Consider the following 27,005-nt stretch of genomic DNA (forward strand, 5'->3'; position numbering starts at 1 on the left):
GCTTGAACTGCACTTATGGGACTCGCCACGTCACCAAGTGTTACTGCAGTGCTGGTTTGACTACGACCGGGGTGTACTAGGCCGCTGGTGCTTGCCAGTTCAATAAAAAGCTTCCAAAAAAACTGTTAGCGATCGCAGGGATCAGGCCTGACTCTGCGAACGCTGCAGTTATGCGTTTAGTGTTTTGTAAGTGACAGTGATCGATCGATACTGCACTTGGGTGGGCTGGACTGGGCCGGGCGGAGGGGCAAAACGCAGGTGCTAGCAGGTATCTGGGTTGATCCCGCTAACACTGCGTTTTTGGGAACCCTAAACTGCTGGGGACGCTAGTATAGATCTGATCTGATCGGATCAGATATTGATCCGTTCAGATACTATACCACTAAAGGAGGCGTATGCTGCGTGCGTGGGTGTTAGCGGTACTGGCGCTAACCTGACGCTGCCTGGGGCCGGTGCTTGCTAGTTCACCAAAATGCTACCAAAAAAACTGTTAGCGATCGCAGGGATCAGGCCTGACTCTGCGAACGCTGCAGTTATGCGTTTAGTGCCTTGTAAGTGTCAGTGATCGATCGATACTGCACTTGGGTGGGCTGGGCTGGGCCGGGCGGAGGGGCACAACGCAGGTGCTAGCAGGTATCTGGGCTGATCCCGCTAACACTGCGTTTTTGGGAACCCTAAACTGCTGGGGACGCTAGTATAGATCTGATCGGATCAGATATTGATCCGATCAGATACTATACCACTAAGGGAGGTGTACGGTGCGTGCGTGGGTGTTAGCGGTACTGGCGCTAACCTGACGCTGCCTGGTGCTTGCTTGCCAGTTCACCAAAATGCTACCAAAAAAACTGTTAGCGATCGCAGGGATCAGGCCTGACTCTGCGAACGCTGCAGTTATGCGTTTAGTGTTTTGTAAGTGACAGTGATCGATCGATACTGCACTTGGGTGGGCTGGGCGGAGGGGCAAAACGCAGGTGCTAGCAGGTATCTGGGCTGATCCCGCTAACACTGTGTTTTTGGGAACCCTAAACTGCTGGGGACGCTAGTATAGATCTGATCAGATCAGATATTGATCCGATCAGATACTATACCACTAAGGGAGGCGCATGCTGCGTGCGTGGGTGTTAGCGGTACTGGCGCTAATCTGACGCTGCCTGGGGCGACGCATATCACCGCCGGGCGATCAGGGGGCTAAACCTTTTATTAGGTAATAAACGGCGGGTGCCCTGACACTATAAAAAATAAACGAACTAACCTGCGTCACCCGTAACGGTTATACGGTGATCAGTGGTGAAAGGGTTAACTAGGGGGCAATCAAGGGGTTAAAACATTTATTAGGTAGTATATGGGGGTCCCTGTCACTATAAAACGCTGACGGCGAACCTAAATATTTACCTCACTAACTAGCGTCACCAGCGACACTAATACAGCGATCAGAAAAATGATCGCTTAGCAACACTGGTGACAGGGGGTGATCAAGGGGTTAAAACTTTATTAGGGGGGGTTAGGGGGGTACCCTAGACCTAAAGGGGGGTAATACTCACTGTCCCAACACTGTAACTGTCACAAACTGACACTATGCAGTAATCAGAAAAAAAAAAAAAAAAAAAAAAACCTGCTGGTGTCAGTTTGTGACAGGGGGGGGGGGTGATTGGGGGGGGATCGGGGGGCGATCGGGGGGGGGATCGGGGTGTTTTGTATGCCTGGCATGTTCTACTGTGTGTGTAGTGTGTTGTGCACTCACATTGATGTCTTCTCCCCTCGGCGCTGGAACGGAAAATACCGAGCCGAGGGGAGATGACATCATTTCCTTTGCTGCTGTTTAGCATACAGCAGCAAAGGAGTGTTCCCATTGGCCGGCGGCGATCGCGAGGGGGGGGCCACGAACGGATGGCCTCCCCCTCATCTCGGATCGCCGGGGAACAGAACGGGACCGCTTCGGGCACCGGGGGGGGGTCCGATCGGACCCCCCACCCGCGAGAGGCAAATCACGTACATGTACGTGATTTTGCCTGCCCGTGCCGCCTTGCCGACGTAAATCGGCGTTAGGCGGTCCTTAAGTGGTTAACATAGATTGTTTGAGGATTTGCATCATTTAATTTACAGAACATGCCCACAACTTTTGAAGATGCTGTTTGTTTTTTTTGTTTTTTTATTATTGTGAAGCAAACAACAAATAAGACAAAATAACAGAGAAAGTCAATGTGCATAACTATTCACCCCCCTAAAGTCAATACTTTGTATAGCCACCTTTTGCGGCTATCACAGCTCCAAGTCGCTTTGGATAAGTCTCTATGAGCTTGCCATCTGGGATTTTTGCCCATTCCTCCTTGCAAAACTGCTCCAGCTCCTTCAAGTTGGATGTTTTGCGCTTGTGAGCAGCAATCTTTAAGTCTGACCACAGATTGTCTATTGGATTGAGGTCTGGGCGTTGACTAGGCCATTCCAACATATTTACATGTTTCCCCTTAACCGCTTGACATCCGACTTTCGGGGCTTATATCTGAATGATGTCTGAGGCTACAGACATCATTCAGATACCGGCATTTTCAGCCGGCGATTCCGTACACCATAAGAATGATCATAGCGGCTGTTCCGCCGCTTGATCGTTCTTACGGGCGGCGGGAGGGGACGTCCCCCCCCTCCCGCCGCCCTCCGGTGCTACTACCGACTCACCTCAGCGATCGGTGAGTCGGATAGCGGATCCGCCGGCGCCGGATGTTCACCATAGAGATTTCCGGCGGACCAGATGGTCGCCGGAGTCTCTATGATCGTTCGGAGGCCGGGCGCGATGTTATGACGTCACGCCCGGCCTCTGCATTCAAAAAAACGGCGCCGCTTCGGCTGTGAAGCGGCGATCGTTTTATTTTTTTTTTTTATTTTAGGCTTCCCAGCCTAGAGGTGAGATGTGGGGTCTTATTGACCCCATATCTCACTGTAAAGAGGACTGATCGTGTCATATTCCTATTACAAGGGATGTTTACATTCCTTGTAATAGGAATAAAAGTGATCAAAAAAAAAAAAAAAAAAATTTTTAAAGTGTAAAAATTTTTAAGTAAAATTAACAATAAAAAAAAAAAAAAATTTTTAAAGCGCCCCTGTCCCCGTGAGCTCGCACGCAGAAGCGAACGCATACGTAAGTCCCGCCCACATATGAAAACGGTGTTCAAACCACACATGTGAGGTATCGCCGCGAACGTTAGAGCGAGAGCAATAATTTTGGCCCTAGACCTCCTCTGTAACTCAAAACATGTAACCAGTAAAAAATGTTAAAGCGTCGCCTATGGGGATTTTTAAGTATCAAAGTTTGGCGCCATTCCACGAGCGTGTGCAATTTTGAAGCGTGACATGTTAGGTATCTATTTACTCGGCGTAACTTCATCTTTCACACAATGCAAAAAAATTTGGCTAACTTTGCTGTTTTGTTTTTTTTTTAAAGCATGAAACTGTTTTTTTTAAAAAAAAAAACGTGTTTGAAAAATTGCTGCGCAAATACCGTGCAAGATAAAAAGTTGCAATGACTGCCATTGTATTCTCTAGGGTCTCTGCTAAAAAAACATATATAATGTTTGGGGGTTCTATCTAATTTTATAGCAAAGAAATGATGATTTTTGACATGTAGGAGCGAAGTGTCAGAAATGGCCTGGATGCGAAGTGGTTAAACCACTCAAGTGTTGTTTTAGCAGTGTGTTTTGGGGTCATTGTCCTGCTGGAAGGTGAACCTCTGTCCTAGCCTCAGATCACACACAGAGTGGTATAGGTTTTGCTCAAGAATATCCCTGTATTTAGCACCATCCATCTTTCCCTCAACTCTGACTAGTTTCCGAGTGCTGACTGCTGAAAAACATCTCCACAGCATGATGCTGCCACCACCATGTTTCAGATAGTGTTCTTTGGGTGATGTATTGGGTTTGTGCCAGACATAGCGTTTTCTTTGGCCAAAAAGTAAAATTTTAGTCTCATCAGACCAGAGCACCTTCCTCCATACATTTTGGGAGTCTTCCACATGCCTTTTCGCAAACTCAAAACGTGCCATTTTGTTTTTTGCTGAAAGTAATGGCTTTCTTCTGGCCACTCTGCCATAAAGCCCAACTCTATGGAGCGTACAGCTTATTGTGGTCCTATGTACAGATACTCCAGTCTCTGCTGTGGAACTCTGCAGCTCCTCCAGGGGTTACCTTAGGTCTCTGTGCTGCCTCTCTGATTAATGCCCTACTTGTCCGGTCCGTGAGTTCTGGTGTGCAGCTGTCTCTTGGCAGGTTTGCTGTTGTGCCATGTTCTTTCCATTTGGTTATGATAGATTTGATGGTGCTCCTAGGGATCATCAAAGATTTGGATATTTGTTTTATAACCTAACCCTGACTTGTACCTCTCAGCAACATTGTCCCTTACTTGTTTGGAGAGTTCCTTGGTCTTCGTGGCAGTGTTTGGTTAGTGGTGCCTCTTGCTTAGGTGTTGCAGCCTCTGGGACCTTTCAAAAAGGTGTGTATATGTAATGACAGATCATGGGACACTTAGATTGCACACAGGTGGACATCATTTCACTAATTATGTGACTTCTGAAGGTAATTGGTTGCACCAGAACTTTTTATGGGCTTCATAACAAAGTGGGTGAATACATACGCACATGCCAATTATCAGTTTTTTATTTCTGAAAAATAGTTTTATGTATATATTTTTCTAATTTTACTTCAGCAACTTAGACTATTGTGTTCTGATCCATCACATATAATTCAGATTAAAAAACATTGAACTAAAGGCTGTAATGTAACAAAATAGGTAAAAAGCCAAGGGGGTGAATACTTTTGAAAGGTACTGTATATGGAGTCTATATACATCTATAAAACTCAACTTTAACAGTTGTGCTTGGCTACAAGTCTTCCGCCTCTCAAGCCTTTGTATTAATCTCTAATGCCATTCATCACATTAAAGTGGACCTTTCATGAAAATACAGGGTCGCCTTTTCTGACAACCCCCCACCTCTCAAATAAAGAAAAAATAGCCCCCCCTACCCTGTCAGCTTTCATTTGGGCTATCAGTAAAGTGGCCCTTGTATTTTCATGCAAGGTGTACTTTAAAAAAACAATAGGGATATGTAGGTGGTAGGTCCAAACTCAATTTCTACAGGAAACTTCAATGTTTGCATACATTTCTGCTACTACTTTTTCTACTGAAGGTAACAACGGAGGTATGTTTAGTTTTATTTCAGATATTTTTTATTTGGTTTACAATAAAAAACGGGGTAACATATATGAAGTTTAACAACGATGTTACAGAATACAACTTATAAATATATAGGTGTTAGTACACACATAACAGAGAAATTCAGCACCGTTTCATATATGTATCTATCGCTAGAGATAGAGAGATATATAATCTCTATCACTATCAACTTTAAGTTTTTGTATATAATTCTGTAGATGTTATTTTGGAAAACTACCAAATATACCTGTTGATAAACAATAAAGTATGTGTTGGAGAAAGAAAGAAGAAAAAAGAATAAGGAAAAACTGGGGGGGGGGGGGGGGGGGTAGGAAGACACCCAACTATCTCTTCTGAGGACCTGTGATTTTATATGCTCTTTATGTGTCAGACTTACCCGTACCAGACTGACGAACCCAATGTAGCAGGGGATGGCCTCCCGTACGTATCTGGTTCCTGGCCCCTGATAGAGTACACAGAAGGCACGAGAGCACAGAATGGTATGAGAGACTGGCGGGTGGTTTGCAGGGATAAGGCCCAGGATCCTGACACAAGCTGGCAGGTGGTAATAGGTAGGCTGGAGATCAGCTAACAGGTGCAGAGCAGGCAGATCCGGTCACTAGCAAAGTTGGCAGCAGGCTGTCAGCACGGTACAAAGGGAGCAGGCAGATACAAAGTCCAGGTTACAGGCAGGTTTTGGCAACAGGCAATCAGCACGGTACAAGGGGTGAGGCAGGTTCAACGTCAGAGGCAGGCCGGGGTCAATTTGCAGGCAGAGAGAGAGAGTCCAGTAAACAAGCCGGGTCACAGGGAGATCAGAGCAATACACAGGAAACAGGTAGTTCGGAAACAGGAAGCTGATGATCGGACAGCACCAAGCACAGCATCCCATCAGCCTAAATAGGGCAACCGGCGCCAAACACCGCGAGCACGCGCGCGCCGGTGCACTCCAGAGTGCCCAGTAAGTGTCCTGAACCGAGAACCTCTCTGACAATGCCCCCTCCTTAAGGGCAGCCTCCGGATGCCCAGCCGGGCCAGTCTATCCGCATGGGTGTTCCGAAAATCCCTCGAGTTCTTCAGCGTGTAAGTTACCCTCCGGCTCCCAAGAATTATCTTCTGGTCCGTACCCCCTCCACTTGATTAAATATTGGATTTGGTTTTGTCTCTTCCTGCAATCCAAAATTGCCTCCACCTCAAACTCTTCCTCGTTGTCGATAATTACGGGTTCAGGCGGGCCAGTATTGCGACCCAAGAAGGAATTGGGGGTAACGGGTTTAAGTAGAGACACATGAAAAACCGGATGGATCTTCAGTGAGTTAGATAAGTCCAGCTCATAGGTCACATCATTGATCTTCCTCTTGACTGAAAAGGGACCCATGAACCTGGGACCTAACTTCCTCGAGGGACAGGCCATCCTTACATTACTGGTAAACAGCCAGACCTGGTTGCCAGGTCCCAACAACAATTGTCCTCGCTTCTTCCTGTCATACATCTTCTTATTGTACTCTTGGGTTTTAGCCATGGTTTCCTGCAATAATTTGTTGTTACTGATGAAGAAGTTCATAGTTTCAGAGACTGCAGGAATCGCACATTCAGGTAAGGAGCTGGTTAAAAAGGATGGGTGAAAACCATAGTTTGCAAAAAATGGTGTTTGCTTGATGGCCGAATGCACAGAGTTATTGTAGGCAAACTCGGCAATGGGCAGAAGAGAGACCCAGTCATTTTGTGAGAAAGCAGAAAAACATCGGAGATACTGTTCTAGAGTCTGATTAGTTCTCTCCGTCTGCCCATTTGTCTGGGGGTGGTAGGCCGATGAGAATGCCAATTCTATCTCAATAGATCTGCAGAGAGCTTTCCAAAACCTGGAAGTAAACTGTACCCCCCGATCAGATACTATACTTGAGGGGACTCCGTGTAGGCGTACAATTTCCTTAATGAATATTTTTGCAGTTTCCAAAGCTGATGGGGTACCCTTCATGGGTAGGAAGTGGGCCATTTTGGAGAGTCTGTCTACAATGACAAAGATGGTGGAGTAGCCTTCTGCCGGCGGGAGCTCAACGATGAAGTCCATCGCGATCATTTTCCATGGCCTTTCCGGCACGGGTAGGGGTCTTAATAGACCCCAGGCCTTTGCTCGACTGCTCTTGCTCCGAGCACAGGTGATACAAGACTCCACAAAACTCTTGCAGTCGCTTACTAGCTGGGGCCACCAAAAGGTACGTTGTACCAGCTCTGTTTTCTTCAACACACCGAAATGCCCAGCCAATTTGTGGTCGTGACAGAGTTCCAGTACAACAATCCTCAGATCCTCTGGGACCATGATTTTGTCCTTGTATCGGAACAGGCTGTCTTGCGAGCTTACATCAACTTCCATAGGAGGGGACCAATTCCTTGAGGCCTGTTTAATTCGGGATATGAGATCTCCTTGAAGAAGCAGGAAGTTTCCAGCCGGAAGAATGGTGTCTGGAGGCAAAGGTTCCCTGGAGTCATGGAACATACGAGATAATGCATCTGGTTTGGTGTTTTTGGTACCTGGTCTGTACGTTATGTGGAATTGGAATCTAGAAAAGAACAGAGCCCACCTTGCCTGCCGTGGTCTCAATCTCTTGGCCGACCTCAAGTATTCTAGATTCTTATGGTCCGTGTAGAATAAAATGGGGTGAGCAGCCCCCTCCAATAAGTAGCGCCACTCTTCAAGTGCGGCTTTAATGGCCAGCAACTCCCGATCTCCTACATCATAATTTTTCTCTGCATCGGAGAGTTTTCGTGAGAAGAAGGCCACGGGGTGAAGAAGAGCCTTGGCACCTGCCGCTGAGAAAGCACTGCCCCCACCGTGACCTCCGATGCGTCCACTTCAAGAACAAACGGTAAAGCTCATAAAAGTGATTGTAGGTTTCCTATTGGTACAGCGGATTGTTCTAAGGTACACCATGGTTTGAGATGTGGTTGTATAAACCAGAACCTAAGCTGGTCTAACAGTGTGGCAGCGTAGTAGTCATGCAAACCTGATACTCTGATTCCCCCTGCCCTTCTATGTTTCCGTAAAATATTGTGACTGCATCTGGTTTTACCTTTATTCCAAAGAAATGTAGAGATTGTTTTCTGAATATTTTTTAAAAAGGCCAGTGGCATTTGGATTGGCAGTGTCCTAAAGATATATAAGATTTTGGGGAGAGTAGACATTTTAAATGCTGCTAGTCTTCCCGCCCAGGATAGGTAGAGTTTGCCCATTTTAGCAGTGTCTCTTTAAGTTTCTGCCAGCAGTGGGGCAAAGTTCTCCTTGTATAAATTAGAAAGAGGGGAAGTCAATGTGATTCCCAGGTAAGGAAATGAGTTGGGAGTCCAAGGGTATGAGAACTGGGCTTGTAAAGTTTTTTTTTTTTTTTTTTTTTTTTTCAAGGTTTTGTTGCTATTTATACCTAAGATGTTAGATTTTGTTTCATATACTTTTATATAGGGAGATTAGGTTAAACTCGTTAAGGATCTGGTGTACAGCTGGTAATGATCTAGCTGGGTCATCTAACGTCAGTATAATGTCATCTGCAAAGAGTGTTATAGGATGGGACTCCCCTCCTGCTAAGATTGCCTTAATGGCATTATGGGACCTAATTTTCTCCGCTAGAGGCTCCATTACCAAAGCAAAAATGAGCGGAGACGGGGCAGCTCAGTCTCATGCCATTTGAAATTGTAAAGTTGTTTTGAGACCAGACCCTCCGAATATACATATGCGGATGGAGCCGTATATAGGGCCGTAATGGCTGAAAGGATTTTGCCCCGTATGCCGAACTTCTCTAGCACACTGGATAGGTACCCCCAGTGAACCCTATTGAAGGCCTTCTCCGCATCTCACGTCAACAGCAGGGAAGGCCTTCGAGACGACTCTGCTTGGTGCGTCAGATTTATGACCCATCTGGTAGCAACTGGAGCCTGGCGGCCTGACACAAATCCCACCTGGTCTGGTTTCACGAGAGCAGGTAGGAAGGATTGGAGCCTAGTGGAGGTGAGTTTTGTGTATATATATTTAAATCTACGTTGAGGAGAGTTATAGGCCTAAAGTTTTGTACATATGCAGGGTCCTTCTCTGGCTTCGGTATAGCAATAATATTTGCAGTCAACATTTCTGCCGGGAAGGAAGCTCTAGAGACAGCGGCATTGACCATTTCCTCCATATATTTAGACTGTAGTGAAATAGTATGGAGGAAAATCCGTCAGGACCGGGTGCTTTATCGTGTGGGAGTGATTGAATAGCTTTGAGGATCTCTGTGTGAAAGGCTGGTTAAGGATTGACCTGTCCTCTGAGGATAAAGAGGGCAGGGAGATTGAGTTTAAAAACTCATCTATTAGTTCTGCAGTGGGCTGTGCCTTCCTGATGTTGTACATTATATAGGGTGCTATAGTAAATGCTGAAGACATTGGCTATTGCTTGTGGTTCAATAATTTCTCACCTGTTTGAGGGTGGTAAAGGTAAGGTAGTTTTTGTTTTAGATTTTTTATGTTTAAGTTGGTGGACGAGCAGTCTACCAGCTTTATTACCGTGGAGGTAAAAGTTTTCTTTAGAAGCTTTTAGCTGTTTGAGATGTTGATTCGTTAGGATTTCTCTAAGGTCAAGTCTTGCCTGTGTAAGTTGTGCTAAAATGTGAGGCAAGGGGTTTAATTTGTAGGATTTTTCTAGATGTTTTATGAAGGTTAGTGTGTCATTCAGCCGCTGTGTCCTAAGCTTCTTAGCAATAGAACTCTGTTTCATCAGAACACCACGTATAAAACCCTTGTGCGAATTCCACAGTGTGAAGGGGTCCGTGGACAGAGCATTTAGTTAAAAAAATTCTTGAAGCGCTTTTTGTATCTGATGCTTGTGTTCAGGGCGAGACATCAGCTCAACATCATTGCGCCATCTGTTTGCTCTCGTCCCTACCTCTCCCCCCCCACTGAAATAAACACAGGCGCGTGGTCTGACCACGTAATGCTACCTATCTCCGACTCGTGTACATTCTGCAAAAGAAACTTATCTGTTAGGAAAAACTCAATAAGAGTATAAGTTTTGTGGGCATGGGAAAAAAAAAGAAAAATCTTTTTCTGTGGTGAGTTGACACTGCCATACGTCAGAGAGAGGAGGAGTCAAGAAAGTTAGCCAGGGTGGCTCTGTGGGAGCGGTTTGTGGAGGCACTTGACGTGTCCATCTTGCGATCTAGTATGGCATTAAAGGCCCCGCACATAATAACATGGCCTTGACAGAGGGGTTGGATCTTTTTCCAAATCTTTCTCAGTGAAGGGATCGGTCTGACATTAGGTAGGTAAACATTAATGATGGAGTAAAGAACGTTATTTATCTGACATACTAGCACTAGATATCATCCCTGTAGGTCTAATTCTTGTGAAAGCGAATGTAACCGAGTCCTTAATCGCTATAAGAACTCCTCTTCTCTTTTCTTTGGGAAAGCGTTGGCTTGGTACACATGAGGGGATTTCTTGTGTTTGAATATAGAAGGCTTTTGTGAGGTTAAATGTGTTTCCTGCAAACAAAAAATGTCACAATTAAGCCGTTGTCTCTTTCCATGCCATATGCTGTTTCGTTGGGCTGTTCAAGCCTTTGACGTTCAGTGAGGACATTTTAAACTGCATCTTTAAGAATATTGACTTTGGGAGCCGTGGGGGGGAGAGTTTGGGCATGTTTAGTTTTAATTGCCCAGGTTTTGTAACTGCAAGTAATCTGTAAAAATGAATTGGCTATCCAATACTTCGAACCTTGCCATCACCAACTTTCAGTAGAGTCCCTGCGTTAAGCAGGTAGATTTTTTGCCATCTCTCTCATGAGTTTGAGATTTACAGTAGTATGTAAGTTTCTCATTAAAACAAATTTTGTGTACTTATCATCATCCATACATGCTTGTCCCTCATTCTTCGCATTGGTATATGTAATAGCACTGAACTTGTTTAGACGATTACCATGTACTGACTGATACTACAGCCTTGTAGCTCTTCTCTTTGAAGATCTTCAGATTCACTTCTTAGTGAGTTTTCAATTGGCTTTAGGTGGTTTTTCTGTGAGTTATTTTGCAAGACTAGTGGTACAGATAACACATCTGCAAGAGATGCAATAGTCTGTAGAGAGTACCGAGTATGTTGCGGTCATTATTAAAGTAGATCTAAACTTTAACTGGATAACAATTAATTCACTGTGTTTCACAAACAATTTCTGTGCTTTTGATACTTTCAGAATGTTTTTGTAGCTTTACTGTATTTCATCCTATTGTGTATCTCTGTGCTGCTGGTCTGTTCTATTCTTTTTGCACCATTTCTGCCTGCAAGCACTTGCTGTATTGTACGAACTTCTGGATGATGAACCAGGTCTGCACATAGAGCATTGCCATGACTGTCTATAAATTCCACTGGAAGTACAAATGACAGGGTGATAGTGCAGGAGGGCAATTGGAGACAGAATGTTGTCACTCCAACACATGCTGTGTTTGCACCAGGAAGAAGAAATGCTGCAAAGTAAGAATGTTTTCTAAAATATATATTTTAATTGTTAGATTTTATCAATTTAAAAAATGCAAATTGAGTGAACAGAAGAAAAAAAATCAAGGTTAAATCAATATTTGGTGTGACCACTCTTTTTTGGCTTCAAAACGGCATCAATGCTTTTAGGTACACTTGCACACAGTTTAAGTTAGGTTGTTTCAAACATCTTGGAGAACTAAACACAGATCTTCTGTGGATATAGGCTGCTTCAAACCCTTCTGTCTTGTAATGTCAGACTCAATGTTGAGATCAAGGCTCTGTGGGGGCCAAACCATCACTTCAGGCTGGAACATAGGCATCAGCAGCTTTCAGAAATGGCAAGATGGCTGTGGCACCAAACAGCTTCCTCTGGTTTGATAAAGGGGTCCTCCTGTCTGCCCTGAAACATGCAGCCACATCCCCTCCACTTCCTGTCATCACCCATCCCAGAGAGGTGCTGTTTAGAGCCACAGCCATCTTGCCATTTCTGGAAGCTGCTGATGCTTATGTTTCAGCCTGAAGTCTGACAGACACCCTCTTGAGTTTGTTCTTTATAGGTGCTCTGGACTGATGAGTCAAAATGTGAATTATTTGGCTGTAGCAGAAGGCAGTTTGTTCGAAGGGGTGGAGAGCGGTACAATAATGAGTGACTGCAGGCAACAGTAAATCATAGTAAAGGTACTTTGCAAGCTTGGGGCTGCATTTCTGCAAATGGAGAGTTGGAGATTTGGTCAGGAGCAATGGTGTCCTCAATGCTGAGAAATCCAAGCAGATACTTATCCATTATGCCATACCATCAGTGAGGCATGTGAATGGCCGCAAATTTATTCAGCAACAGTACAACGACCCCAAACATACAGCCAATGTCATTAAGAACTATCTTCCGCATAAAGGAGTCCTAGAAGTGATGGTTTGGCCCCCACAGAGCCCTGATCTCAACATCAAGTCTGTCTGGGCTTATATGAGGAGACAGAAGGATTTGAGGCAGCCTACATCCACAGAAGATCAGTGATTAGGATGTTCCAAACATCTTTGAGAACTAACTTAAAAAACTGTGTGCAAGTGTACCTGGAAGAATTGATGCTTGTTTTGAAGGCAAAGAGTGGTGAAAAGAGTGAATAAAATATTGATTCAGTTTGCATTCCTCTTCGGTTCATTTATTTTTCACTTTAATTGATAAAAATAAACTAACACTCCTTTCTTAATTTACAGCATTTTTTTCACACCTGCCTAAAACATTTGCACAGTACTGTACATTAGTATTTTAAAGCAGTAGTAAACTCTCTACACAGATAATGTTTAGTGCCAATATTAAAGTGCAAAACGTCTGAATAATAGTAAAATGCACAAAGTACTAAAATAGGTTTTCACAGTAATTCTGAAAGGCGCACCATGAAATCAACCATCCATAACCATATCACATGTGTTGATTCTTCTGAAAGTGCTCTGGAAATTGGCCACCAACTCTTAGGCTGCTTTCACACTGGGACGTCGGCGGTAAACCGTCGTTTTTGCAGAGGTTTTTGGCCGCTAGCGGGGCGCTTTTAACCCCTGCTAGTGGGCGGAAAAGGGTTAAAATGACCCACAAAGCAGCGGTTCGGCGCTGCCCATCCATTTCAATGGGCAGGAGCGGTGTATACACCGCCCCAAATATGCTGCTTGCAGGAGTTTTTTTTAACATCCTGCCAGCGCATCCCGACAGTGTGAAAGCACTCGGGCTTTCACACTGAGACTGTAGGGGAGCCGTTTTTAATGCGTTTTACAGGCGCTATTTTTAGCCCAAAAGCGCCTGAAAAACCCCTCAGTGTGAAAAGGGTCTTGGTGAATTCGACACTCACCGGAAGCAATTGCTGTCATTACAACAGCATTAACGCCTGTGACACATGAGAAATCCCTCTGGAAGCTATACAGCAATCCACATCCAGTGGCGCCTTTCAGATGTACTCCAGCTTTCACATGAGCATACTCCGTTCTGTCACGTAAACTGTTAAAAAAAAAAAAAAAGAATAAATCCCTGTACATCAGTTTTATACATCTGTCTTCAGTTCATAACAGTGTCCATCTGTTTTTCATATGTGCATGGTGTTTTTTTTTTTTTTTTTTTTTTTCTAAAGAAAATAGTCATAGGTGAAGAATTATAACCAAAAAATGTTTCTTGCCTGAAACAGACGTGAAAAGACATAAACAGGTGACATCCGTTTGCATCCATTTATGTCTACAAAAAATGGGAAAAGATCCAACCCCTTCCCATTTTTTTTTTTTTTGCGTACTTAAAATGGCCTTGTGTGTAGGTGAGTGTAAATTGATGTCCGTCTATTTACTCCCACCTGCCAGTAGACTGGATTCTTTTGAAAAATCGACACACGTATTCAGGCTGAATTCCTGTGTGAAAGGCCCTTAGGCAGGTCAAATATTTTATTTTAGATTTTGTGTAATTTTTTGGTTCTGATTATTTTGTTTTTTAGCTTTCAAATTATTTGGTTCAGAGGTTGGGGCCCTGCAAAACACAGATCTCAACTTGCCATTAGTATTAATAATATACCATTATGATGGTAGACATCTGAGGGAGTGATGCTGGACAACAAGGACAGCAGAAGGGGCTTTTTAATTAAAATCCATTTAAGTATGTTGCATATGGTCTTGTATATTTCTGTATATGGTCACAGGACGGCTTGAAATTTGCATTTGTATAAAGCAGCCCTTTTCATTTTTTTTTTTTTTTTATCCCAATCTGTTGCGTGATGCAGCAACATATAAATGGAAGAAAAAAGCTGCAATGCCTAAACCATCACTTAAGGCTGCTGTCCTATGCATATATTATGTGAAAATCTTGAATTTCAGCAAGCTTACCATAGAGCTTCCTTTGTAAAACACCAAAGAGTTAGTACTTGGATTTCAGCCAGAAATAAAGAATACTTGCCCTTGTGCCATTCTGTCCCATTTAGTTGAGACTCTGGCAGCAGATGCAATTCAGTGTAATTGTTGGCACGAGAGCCAAATGCTCCCTGAATAGCCTCTTCCTAGTAAATGACAAGGCTGTGGAGGTTTTGCACTGCATCAAATCACCGTATTGATTAAGTGCAATAGAAGAGCCTATTGTAAGTGTGTATAACATCTTTTAGGCAGGCGGTTGAAAGAAGACACAGTTCTGGCAGTGAAAAAAAAAAAAACGCTTAACCAAACTGCTAGATATATCACTTTTTCCACATATGTATTGAACTGACTTGTATAAAGTGTCTGCAGTTGTTGGACAACTTGGTTCAATCCAGATGCTTTTAGAAAATGATCTTCGAGGTTTTCATAGTTGTTTTTTCTCTTTTTTTTTATTTTGAGGCAGATTTGGAATTCAGACCAGAAACTTCAGACTTTACTATGACGGAAAACATTTTGTTGGCGAAAAGAGGTTTGAGTCCATCCATGACCTGGTGACCGATGGCCTGATCACCCTGTATATCGAGACCAAGGCAGCAGAGTATATTGCCAAGATGACCATAAACCCGATTTATGAACATATAGGTTACACCACCTTAAACCGAGAGCCAGCGCACAAGAAGCAAATGCCAGCTGTGAAAGAGGCACATGATGAGAGGGACTCATCGGGGGAAGATGTCACTGCGGAGAAAAGGGTGAGCAGTGGTATTGATTCTTCCACTTAATTGTCTTGTTATAATAATGGAAAAAAAGTATATAGGGAATACCAATTTTATTGTTGTGTTTAAAGGGGTTATAAACCTTCGTGGTTTTTCACCTCAATGCATTCTACTATCAGAACACAAAGACACCCAGGCTCAGCAGGGGAGATCGCCACACTAACATTGCTTAGTAAGTATGGCAACCTCTTTTTTTTTTTTTTTTTTTTTCCCCCTTTCAGGGTTGAACAAAAAAAAACTTAATGTGTGTAACCATTCTAAGACTCTAAGTTATGATTAATTATTGTACAAGTCCAATCCACCTTAGTTTACACCCAAAGCTAATATTTTAGTTGATAGCGGATAGTAGTGGGGTGGAGCCTTTTTTTGTGTGGGTCTGTAGTGCTTAAACTTCTAATTCAATAACTGGTTTTGAGATCAGCAACTGCCTGGGGGCACTGTTCATTTTTATTTAATTTGCAATTAAACAAAGAAAACTGCTTTATATCTTTTTTGAAAGAGGAACTAAACTGTATCTGAGCACCAAAACGGCAATTTAATTCATTTTTATTATTCAAAGCAAACTTATCCATCCACCCATGTCTCCATACTTTATTTTGCTGATAAATTGCTTTGGAACGCACCCCCTAGCATTTTTGGCCTTGGCCATCTTGAGTAAGGGCAAATGATTCCTGTACTTCCTCAAATCCTTCTGCCCCTAGCTCAGGCATGCAGGCAGGAGGGTGTGCTTAGCGGAGAGGACCCAGCCTCCCCTCCTGAAGATTCCTGGCAAGTATGACATCATTTGCCTAGGGCAGGAAACCAGGAAGTAAAGAAATGTAACAAAAATATAAAATAATTAAATATGATATACTTTACTATCTATTTACTGATAAGCAGCATAAGGGTTAAAATAGTCAGTGTTGATTGAAAGAGTGAAGTTCCGCTTTAAGCCACTTGATACAGTACCAATGAAATACTGTATTTTTCGCTCCATAAGATGCACCTGACCATAAGACGCACTTAGGGTTTAGAGGAGGAAAACAAGAAAAAAATATTCTGAACCAAATGGTGTACTAAAATATTTAATATTATACTACTACTAATACTATGATAGGTGAGTGGTGGACACACAGCAATCCCCCCCCCCCCCCCCCCAAATCAAATCAGCTTAGCTACACTATACCTGGGTGATGGTGGTGGACACAGCAACCTCCCCCTTCCCAGATCAGCTCAGGGTGTCAGGGCAGACACACACACACACACACCCCTTCAGCCTCTTCTCACACCAGCTCAGGTGACTGGGCAGTGGATACCATGCCAGCCCACACCTCCTACCCCCTTATCACTAGCTCACCTCAGGCAGTGGACAACACTGCCATTGCAATCTACAACCACCTCACCCGGTGGGCTGCTGGCTGGCTCTCCGCCTCAGATACACCTGGGTGGGTGGCAGCTAGGAAGGTCCGGAGGACTGGGGACAGGGGGACTGGGGACTGGGGAGTTTGTAGCAGCAGCTGCCGGTGAAAGGAGCAGGGAGTGACAGACTGGACCAGGCCATGGTGCTGGGGGTGTTCAGGCTGAAAAAAAACAACTACCAAACGGAGCAGCCAGGGCTCTCGCTGCTCTTGGGATGGTGTCACTATTGGCGTGTGTCATCCCCATAGCGACGCCCTTGACACCCAGCCATGTTTTAGCACCAGGGGGGACCGCTTCCCCTTGGTATGCCCCTGCCAGGATGTGCCTCACATCCTGTCCTCCTCTCTCCTCCAGAGAAGCCGAGCGCCTGTATTCTGACACAGCAACGACAAGGCTGGTCAGTTTTCGCTCCATAAGAATCGTACATTTCCCCCCATTTTTTTGGGGGGGGTGGGGGAATGCATCTTATGGAGCGAAAAATACAGTAACTCACACACAATAAAAAAAGTAAAATACTTTTTGAGATTGCAGATAACAGAAAATGGCAGCCTCCGGCCTCCTCCTCCATTTCTTATCAGAGGGGCCAAGCCTGCAGACAGCCTCAGGCTGCTGAGTTTCAATGACCATAATTGCAGCTGTCCCGTTGTAAAGCCCCTCTGACCTGGCAGGATGTGAATTGGTCACATGCTATGAAAATTGGTGACAACTGCTTCCTCTCGGTCCTCTCATATTTGGGAGGCAGTCCAGAAGCTTAATAAATCCCTGAGCTGTTAGGTCAGAGAAGCTACAGCTAATTTGTTGCTCTGTGAATTATTTTCCTGGTTTTAGTGCAATACAAGAAAATAACCCAATATGAGGATTGTCTAATACTGTGTATGTGTATGTGTATATATATATATATATATATATATATATATATATATATATATATATATATACATACATACATTTCTTTTTCATACAACATGGGACACTGGTAGACCACAAGTCTTTAGACAGGAAGTGATCCCCTATATAACCCCTCCCACACAGGAAGCACTTCAGTTTTATACCAGTGTCTGCAAGGTGGATAGCATGGCTTATTTGAGCTCTCTGAGCTCCAGGTCTCTAGTCCCACAAATGGTTCTTAAATGAATCAAGGGATTGACCGATCACATCCATTTGATACAAGCTTTATGTAAGCTTTATATGCTTACATAAATGGTACCCGAGCCTCACAAAGAAGACTCGCGATGAGGTTTTGTCTGTGAGGTTTTGCCTATAATGTGGACTCCGGGCGCCGGACCTGGACCCTGAGAAGTGGATTCCTGGGTACTACAGTGCTAAGGCATTCCTGCAGGGTGCTGTACAGGTCCAAGGGAGTGGACCCTAAACATGAAAAGGGTACCCAGTCCTAGAAGATCCTCAAGTGACAGGAACCCGCCGTGAAGGGTGAAGTCACGACGGTGCCCCTATTCGCCTTGGTTCACCAGGGCGCACGTGCATTTGCGAGAGTGCCGCTATGCTCAGCAGTTTGTTTGGCAGCCATGGCGCATGCAGTGTTTTCACCGCACATGCGCAGTAGCCTTTTATCTGGGAGCACAAGGATTCGCGTAATACGCGAATACAGCCACGCCCGTTCGCCAAACCACACACATGCCTGCCCACGCACAGAATGTTCCGGCGCTCACTCAGCTTATTTAAGCTGTGTAGGCCAAGCATGCAGTGTTTCCAGAGGGTTGCTGTGGGACACAGAGCAGGCTCTGAACAGACACTTGCAGCGGTTCATTTTTTTCCTTACCCAGGTCACTTGAGGTTACTAAGTGTTGCTTGGTAGGCTAAAGATGCTTAGCAGGATTGTTACATAGGGGCTTGGCGAGCCCTTTTGAAGGGTCTCCCTTCTAAGGTGTACTGCACCCAAGTACTCTTTTTGTGGCTGGTAAATGTCTTCAAAAAAGAGGAGCGGGACTAACACTACAGGGAAGGGCACAACAATGTCAGTAGTTCCTGATGAACCTAGTCGTATCCCTAGTGTTGTATCCCCTCAAAGACCAGAGGCTTCCGGGCAATCTAAACCGCTGCGCCTATCTGGTATTGTGCCTACATTTAACGCTGCTGCTTCACCCTTTATCACTAAGGAGGAACTGTCTTCGGCCCTAGCCAGGTTAGAGCACAGGATTGCTGAAATGATTGCCTCCATCCCACGGGGTAGCAGGAAGCGTGCAGATCCCCCTCCCCGGAGCCTCCTAGTCTGGAGCAGGAATGGGTTGAGGATGGGAAAGAACTTAAAGCTCAGGACTTTGTGGAGGGCCCGGCAGATGAGTCTGCTTTCGAGCAACCTGGACAAGAAGATATCCAGTTGTCTGCCTCTCAGTCGCAGAGGCTTTTGATCCTGACTCTGACCGAAATGGTTCGTTCTGCCTTTAAGTTGCCTCTTGCAGAGGTGACTGAGCCCCCCTGGTCCTCTCTGGGATCCCTGAGGCCTCTTCAGGCCGCACAGGCTTTCCCCCACACCCTCTGTTGGAACAGGCAATGTATGCTGATTGGGAACATCCTGACAGGATTTTTGTTCCTCCTAAAGAGGTTTTCCCTTTTATATCCCATGGATGAAAAGTTTGTTAAAAAATGGAGCATGCAAGCAGTAGATGCAGCAGTCTCTTCCTTAAACAAGAACTTAACTTGTCCAGTAGATAACACACAGGGCTTGAAAGGCCCTGTTGACAATAAATTGGAGTCCATTATTAAAGGTTTCCTTTTCTTTGGCCAGTTCAGCTATTCAGCCAGCAGTATCTGCCAGTCCGTAAAGGATCAGGTCAAACGGCCTGATAGGCCTAACCAGGAGGACGATCGGCCTGAAAGTAAGACAGATATTTCTCAAGCGCTGTGTTTTGCTATTAACGCCTTAAAGGATTCAATATAGCAGGTTTCTCATTTGTCTCTCTCGTCTGTACATATGCGCAGACTCTTGTGGCTTAAGAACTGGTCAGCCAAGCTTCCTTGTAAAAAGTTATTGGCAGGTTTCCCTTTTCGTTGGGGAATGTTTATTTGGTGATCATTTGGACAAATATATCCAAAACATTTCCGGAGGGAAGAGTTCTCTTCTTCCTGTGAAGAAAGGCACCAGACGTCCCTCGTTTAAAACCTCAGGGACTGCTTCCTCCAGTGTCTCAGCATCAAGGCGGTTACGCCGCCAATAGGACGCTAGGGCCAGGAGCAAGCCGCAGGGCCAGAAGAAGCCCTGGGTCCAAGATTCTTCTAAACCCAGCACCAAGCCCTCCTTTTGAGGGGACAACCACACTCCATCAACTGGGGGGGGGGGGGGAGGCTGCTGCACTTTGCAGGCATTTGGAGAACAATAGTTCAGGACGAGTGGGTCACCTCAATTATATCTTGCCGTTACAAGCTGGAGTTGCGCGGGGGGGGGGGTCTCCCTCAGTTTTTTAAGATCCAGCGTTCCCTTGGATCCTCCAAAAAGAAACTTATTGCTTCAGGCACCTAGTGCATCTAGGAGTGATTGTAGAGGTTCCAGTATCTGAAAGTGGCACAGGGTTTTACTCAAACCTGTTTACGTTTCAGAAATCAAACAGACACAAGGCCCATTTTGAACCTAAAATCCCTCAAGTATCTACTGATACAGTCCTTTCGGATGGAGTCTGTCCACTCAGTAGTAGTAGCCTCACTTCAGAGGGGAGACTTTCTAGCCTCCATCGATATAAAAGACGTGTATTTACATATACCTATCTTTCAGCCTCATCAGCGGTTCCTACGTTTTGCAGTAGAGGAACGTCATTTTTAGTTTGTGGCTCTACCCTTTGGGCTGGCTACAGCTCCCCAGGTGTTCACAAAGCTCCTAACACCAGTACTGGGTCTTTTAAGGGCCTAAGGGATCCTAGTGCTCGGGTATCTGGATGACCTCCTACTCAGAGATCACTCATTACAGGCTCTAGAACAGAGCATAATATGCACAGTGCGGTATTTGAAAAACTTAGGCTGGATCATAAATACTGAAATGTCAGCCTTGAAACCAGCTCAAAGTCTAAAGTATTTAGGTCTGATCCTAGATACAGTTTAAGCAAGAGTATTCTTGCCACCTGTAAGGATCTGTGCCCTGAAGGTTCAGGTGCGTCAGATAAGGGACATCAGACAACCCTCCATTCAGCTCTGTATGGGTCTTCTAGGGCGGCTGGTATACTCCTTCGAGGCAGTGCCCTATGCCCAGTTCCATTCCAGGCCTTTACAACAAGACATCTTCTTGGCCTGGATCAGAAGAGGAAAAGCCCTGGATTATCCAATGTGCTTATCTCCTCGGGCACGCTTAAGCCTAAACTGGTGGTTGCAGGATCAGAACCTGCGAAAAGGAAAATATTTTCTCCCGGTAACTTGGAGAGTACTGACTACAGATGCCAGTCTGTCAGGCTGGGGAGCGACCCAGTAGAGAACTGGAAGGCAGATTATCTCAGCTGCCAGCAGATCTGCCCGGGGGAATGGTCCCTACACCCAGGGGTGTTCCAGGAAATTTGCCAGCGTTGAGGATGGCCAGAGGTCGACCTATTGCCATCCGTGTTCAACAAGCTACAGCAATTTGTGTCCCGCACAAGGGATCCTCTGGCAGACGGAGCAGATGCTCTGATAGTTCCATGGAGACAGTACTCCCTGGTTTATGCTTTCCCTCCGATCCCTCTCCTTCCACATTTGTTGCGCAGGATTCGGAAAGAGGGGGTTTCAGTCATTCTGGTGGCACGAGCCTGGCACAGAAGGCCCTGGTTCCCAGAGATTGTGAGACTGACAATAGACGGGCCGTGGACACTTCCACGTCGCCCCAATCTACTGTCTCAAGATCCTACATTCCACCCCAATTTACAGTCTCTAAATTTGACGACATGGCTATTGAAGCCAGGGTGTTAAAGGACTGTGGCATCTCGGGATCAGTAGTGTCTACCCTAGTGAATGCTATAAAAGCTGTCACTAGGAAAATTTATCATTAGGTCTGGAAGACTTATATTGCTTGGTGTGAATCCAGAAAATGGCATCCTCAGAAATACTTGATTGGGAGAATTCTCTTTTTTTTTCTACAATCAGCTGTGGAAATCAAATTGGCTTTGAGTACAATCAGAGGTCAAGTTTCGGCCCTATCGGTATTCTTCCAAAGGCCTTTAGCCTCCCATTCACTGATCCGAACCTTTATGCAGGGGGCAATTCGCTTGCTTCCCCCCATTAGGTCACCTATGTGTCCTTGGGACTTGAACTTGGTGCTGTCAGTGTTACAGAAACAACCATTTGAACCTATCAAGGAAATTCCATTAGACTTGCTGTCACGCAAGCTAGCCTTCCTGATGACCATCACGTCGGCTAGAAGGGTGTTGGAGTTGGCGGCCCTTTCGTGCAGGGAACCATACTTGATCCTTCACCACGACAGGTTTGTGTTATGACCTGCTCCATCCTTTTTGTCAAAGGTGGTGTCAGCCTTTCATTTAAATCAGGACCTTATTTTGCCTCCTTTTTTTCTCTCAGCCTCGCTCAGCGGAAGAGAGACGACTGCATTCATTGGTCGTCGTCCGAGCAGTCAAGGTTTATTTGTCTAGATCTGCAGAGATCCGAGGATCAGACTCCTTTTTTGTTTTGCCAAAAGGACCCTAGAAGGGGCAGGCTGCTTCCAAGGCTCCCATTGCCAATTGGGTCTGTAAATTGATCATTGAGGCCTACGGTCTGAAACCTAAAGCTCCTCTCTTTAGGGTGAGAGCTCATTCTACCAGGGGTGTAGGAACCTCCTGGGCTTTTCGCCATCAGCTATCTGTGGCTCAGGTTTGTAAGGAGGCTACCTGGTCTTCAGTGCATACGTTCACATAATGTTATCAAGTGAATGTTCGAGCAGCCGAGGATTCGGCCGCAGTGTACTGCGGGCTGCTGTATAAGTTCTGATGGCTATCGTTTGGCAGGGTGTCTCCCTCCCCTCAAGGCTATTACTCTGGCATGTCCCAGCAGGTAATGGTAATAATAATCCATATACACACACACATATATATATATATATATACGATACACGCACACAGTTGTGCTCATAAGTTTACATACCCTGGCAGAATTTGATTTCTTGCCCATTTTTCAGAGAATATGAATAACACAAAAACTTTTCTTTCACTCATGGTTAGTGTTTGGCTGAAGCTATTTATTATCGGTCAACTGTGTTTACTCTTTTTAAATCATAATGACCAAATAAATTACTCAAATGACCCTGATAAAAAGTTTACATACCCCAGTTCTTAATACTGTGTATTTTTGGATGAGACTCTTTATCTTCTCAGATGGTAAAGCTGCCCATTCCTCTTGGCAAAAAGCCTCCAGTTCCCGTAAATTCTTCGGCTGTCTTGCATGAACTGCAGGTTTGAGATCTCCCCAGAGTGGCTCAATGATATTGAGGTCAGGAGACTGAGCTAGCCACTCCAGAACCTTCAATTTATTTTGCTGTAGCCAATGAGGCGTCCCATGTGCAGCTTCCTGGCTGATAAATGCAAATGTTCTTCCAGTATTATTTGATAACATACTGCATTCATCTTGCCATCAATTTTTACCAAGTTTCCTGTGCCTTTGTAACTCGCACATCCCCAAAACATCAGCGATCCACCTCTGTGTTTCACAGCAGGAATGGTTTACTTTTCATCATAGGCCTTGTTGACTACTCTCCAAATATAGCATTTATGGTTGTGGCTAAATTTTGGTCTCATCACTCCAAATGACTTTGTGCCAGAAGGTTTGAGGCTTGTCTCTGCTGTTTGGCGTATTGGAAGCGGGATACTTTGTGGCATTTGCATAGTAATGGCTGTCTTCTGGCGACTCGACCATGCAGCCCATCTTTCTTCAAGTACCTCCTTAGGCCCCTTTCACACTGGGGCGGTTTGCAGGCGTTATTGCGCTAAAAATAGCGCCTGCAAACCGCCCCTAAACAGCCTCTGCTGTTTGTTCAGTGTGAAAGCCCGAGGGCTTTCACACTGAAGCGGTACGCTGGCAGGAGAAGAAAAAATCTCCTGTCAGCCGCATCTTTGGAGCGGTGAAGGAGCGGTGTTACCGCTCCTAAACCGCTCCTGCCCATTGAAATCAATGGGACAGCGCGGCTATACCGCGGTAATACCGCGCTATACGAGGGGTTTTAACCCTTTTTCGGCCGCCAGCGGGGGGTTAAAACCGCACCGCTAGCGGCCGAATACCGCAGTAAAACAGCACTAAAAAATAGTAAAAATAGTTTTACCGCCGACGCCCCCTACCGCCCCAGTGTGAAAGGGGCCCTATTGTGCATCTTAAAACGGCCACACTACATTTTCAGAGTCCTGTATTTCACCTGAAATTATTTGTGGGTTTTTCTTTGCATCCCGAACAATTTTCCTGGCAGTTGTGGCTGAAAATTCAGTTGGTCTACCTGACTGTGGTTTGGTTTCAATAGAACCCCTCATTTTCCACTTCTTGATTAGCGTTTGAACACTGCTGATAGGCATTCTCCATTCCTTGGATGTCTTTTTATATCCCTTTCCTATTTTATACAGTTCAACTACCTTTTCCCGCAGATCCTTTTGACATTTCTTTTGCTTTCCCTATGACTCAGAATCCAGAAACGTCAGTGCAGCACTGGATGAAAGATGCAAGGGTCTCTCAGGAGTCCAGAAACTCATTGACCTTTTGTACACACACACACACACACTACTTACAAGCAAACAGATCACAAGTGAGGATGGTTATCTTTTAATAGCCATTCAAACCCCTTTGTGTCAACTTGTGTGCATGTTATCAGTCCAAAATCACCAGGGTATGTAAACTTTTGATCAGGGTCATTTTGGGTAGTTTCTGTTGCCGTTATGATTTAAAAAGAGTAAACACAGTTGATTGATAATAAATGCCTTCAGCCAAACGCTAACCATGAGTGAAAGAAATGTTTTTGAGTTATCGTTTTGAAAAATGGCCAAGAAATCATAAATTCTGCCAGGGTATGTAAACTTATGAGCACAACTGTGTGTATGTATGTATATATATATATGTGTGTGTGTGTGTGTGTGTGTGTGTAGATATATTATGCACAGCGGTTAAAAAAAAGTATTGAACATGTCACCATTTTTCTAGGTAAGTATATTTCAGGTGCTATTGACATGAAACTTTCACCACATGTCGGTAACACAATCCATGCATATAAAGAACCCAAAACAAATACGTTCAGAAATTAATTTATGTGTAATAAAATGAATTGACACAGGGAAAAAGTATTGAACACGCTAACTGAAATGTATTTAATACTTGGTACAAAATCCTTTGTTTGTAATGACAGCTTCCAGCTTCAAGGCGCCTCCTCTATTGAGAAATTAGTCACATGCATTGCTCAGGTGTGATTTTGGCCCATTCTTCCACACAGTCTTCAAATCTTGAAGTTTTGTGGGCCTCCTATATGAACTCTGATCTTTTAGTTCTTTCCATAGATTTTCTATTGGATTCAAGTCAGGTGAATGACTGGGCCATTCTAGCAGCATTATTTGCTTTCTTTGAAACCAAATGAATTTCCTTGGCTTTGTGTCTGGGATCATTGTCTTGCTGAAATGTCGTCCCCCCCCCCCCCCCCTTCATTTCATCTTCATCATCTGGTAAATGGCAGCAGATTTTTATAATGTCTTTGCTACATTTTTTCATTCATCCTTCCTTTAATGAAATGTAGTTTGCCAGGAACGTTTGCTGAAAAACAGTCCCACGCCATGATGTTCCCACCTCTAAACTTCACTGTTGGTATGGGGGTGTTTATGTGGTGATGTGCCATTTGACCTCCAAACATGGTGTGTATTATAGCATCCAAAGAGTTCAATTTTGGTCTCATCTGACCAGACTATATTCTCCCAGTATTTCACAGGCTTGTCTAAATGTTGTGCAGAAAACTTGAAACAAGCTTAAAATGTGTTTTCTTCAGCAAAGTCTTGCATAGTGAGCGTTCATACAGGTCATGGCGGTTGAGTGCATTACTTATTGTTTTCTTTGAAACAATTGTACCTGCTAATTCCAGGTCTTTCTGAAGAGCTCCACAAGTGGTTCTTGGCTTTTGGACAACTCTTCTGATAATTATTTTAACTCCTGTCAGAAATCTTGTAAGGAACACCTGGTCGTTGCTAGTTTATAGTGAAATGGTGTTCTTTCCACTTTCGGATTATGGCCCCAACAGTGCTCATTGGAACATTCAGAAGTTTTTTCGTAGCCAGTTACCTCAGTATGTTTTGCAATAATAAAGTTGCGAAGGTCTTAAGAGAGTTCTTTGCTTTTACCCATCATTAGATGTTTCTTGTGTGACACCTTGGTAATGAGACATATTTTTATAGCCCATCAGTTGAGACTGAACCAGCTGATACAATTTTCACTGACAAGGGGCGGGATTGCTTTCTAATTGCTGATAGATTTCAGCTGTTGTCTTTTCTTTCCATGCCTTTCTGCACTTCCCTTTCTTCGTGTGTTCAACACTTTTTCCCTGTATCATGCCCTTTTATTACACATAATTTAATTTCTGAAATTATTTGTTTTGGTTTCTTTGTATGTATGGATTGCATGGGTTGTTGACATGTGGTGAACATTTCATGTCAATAGCACCTTTAGAAATATATTTACCTAGAAAAATAATGATATCTACTTTATTGACAACCTCATGTATTATACAGATTCTTCACTGGTCTAAATGTTGTGTGTGTTTTTTTAATAAGTTGGAGAACTTCATTAGTTTGACCCATTTGTATTCTCAAGCTTCCCTCTATGAAGTCAGCACATCAAAGGTTCAAAACATTCTTAAAGTATTTGGGAAAATAAAGTTGACATCTAGGTCTTTCCCGGCCTCTTCTGTCTGCATATTTCCTGAACTGACGGCAAAGTTTACCCATCTATAAATTATTCTGTTCATTAGCGGTCTGAGATGTGAAGTCTTTACACCTCACTAGTTCTTGCCTGTCAGAACCTGGCAGCTCCTGAAATAAAATGTATACTTTTTTTTTTTTGTTGTTTTATTTTTTATCAGAACTTCTAGTGTGACTTAATTGGGTTGTTGACTCTGTGTGCTCATCATAGTTTGTGGTGTGTTTTTATGGGTTTTTTTTTTTTTTTCTTTGTTTTGTTTTTTTAAGCTTCATAGGTATGTTGTATTTGGAGTTTACATATAGGGTAATACTATCCTCATAGATGTAAAAAGTGATGCAAGATTAGGTAGCAGGGACCCAAGCTACTTTACTCCTGCCCTTCTATTAGCCTGTCTACTCCCACAGCAACCAGCAGAGGAGT

At 44.2% G+C, this 27,005-nt stretch overlaps 1 protein-coding gene across 1 annotated transcript in view; it reads left to right on the top strand.

Annotated features, from left to right (window-relative positions):
• The window catches only part of CHN1 (chimerin 1), a 194,131-nt gene that overhangs the window by 81,012 nt on the left and 86,114 nt on the right, over positions 1 to 27,005 (top strand). Inside the window, exon 7 of the mRNA XM_073633857.1 lies at positions 15,035 to 15,323. Coding sequence (XP_073489958.1) covers positions 15,035 to 15,323 — 289 coding nt within the window. The remainder of the gene's footprint in view (positions 1 to 15,034; positions 15,324 to 27,005) is intronic.

The sequence above is a fragment of the Aquarana catesbeiana genome, linkage group LG06 (genome assembly GCF_042186555.1).
Source record: "Aquarana catesbeiana isolate 2022-GZ linkage group LG06, ASM4218655v1, whole genome shotgun sequence".
Taxonomy (NCBI): domain Eukaryota; kingdom Metazoa; phylum Chordata; class Amphibia; order Anura; family Ranidae; genus Aquarana; species Aquarana catesbeiana.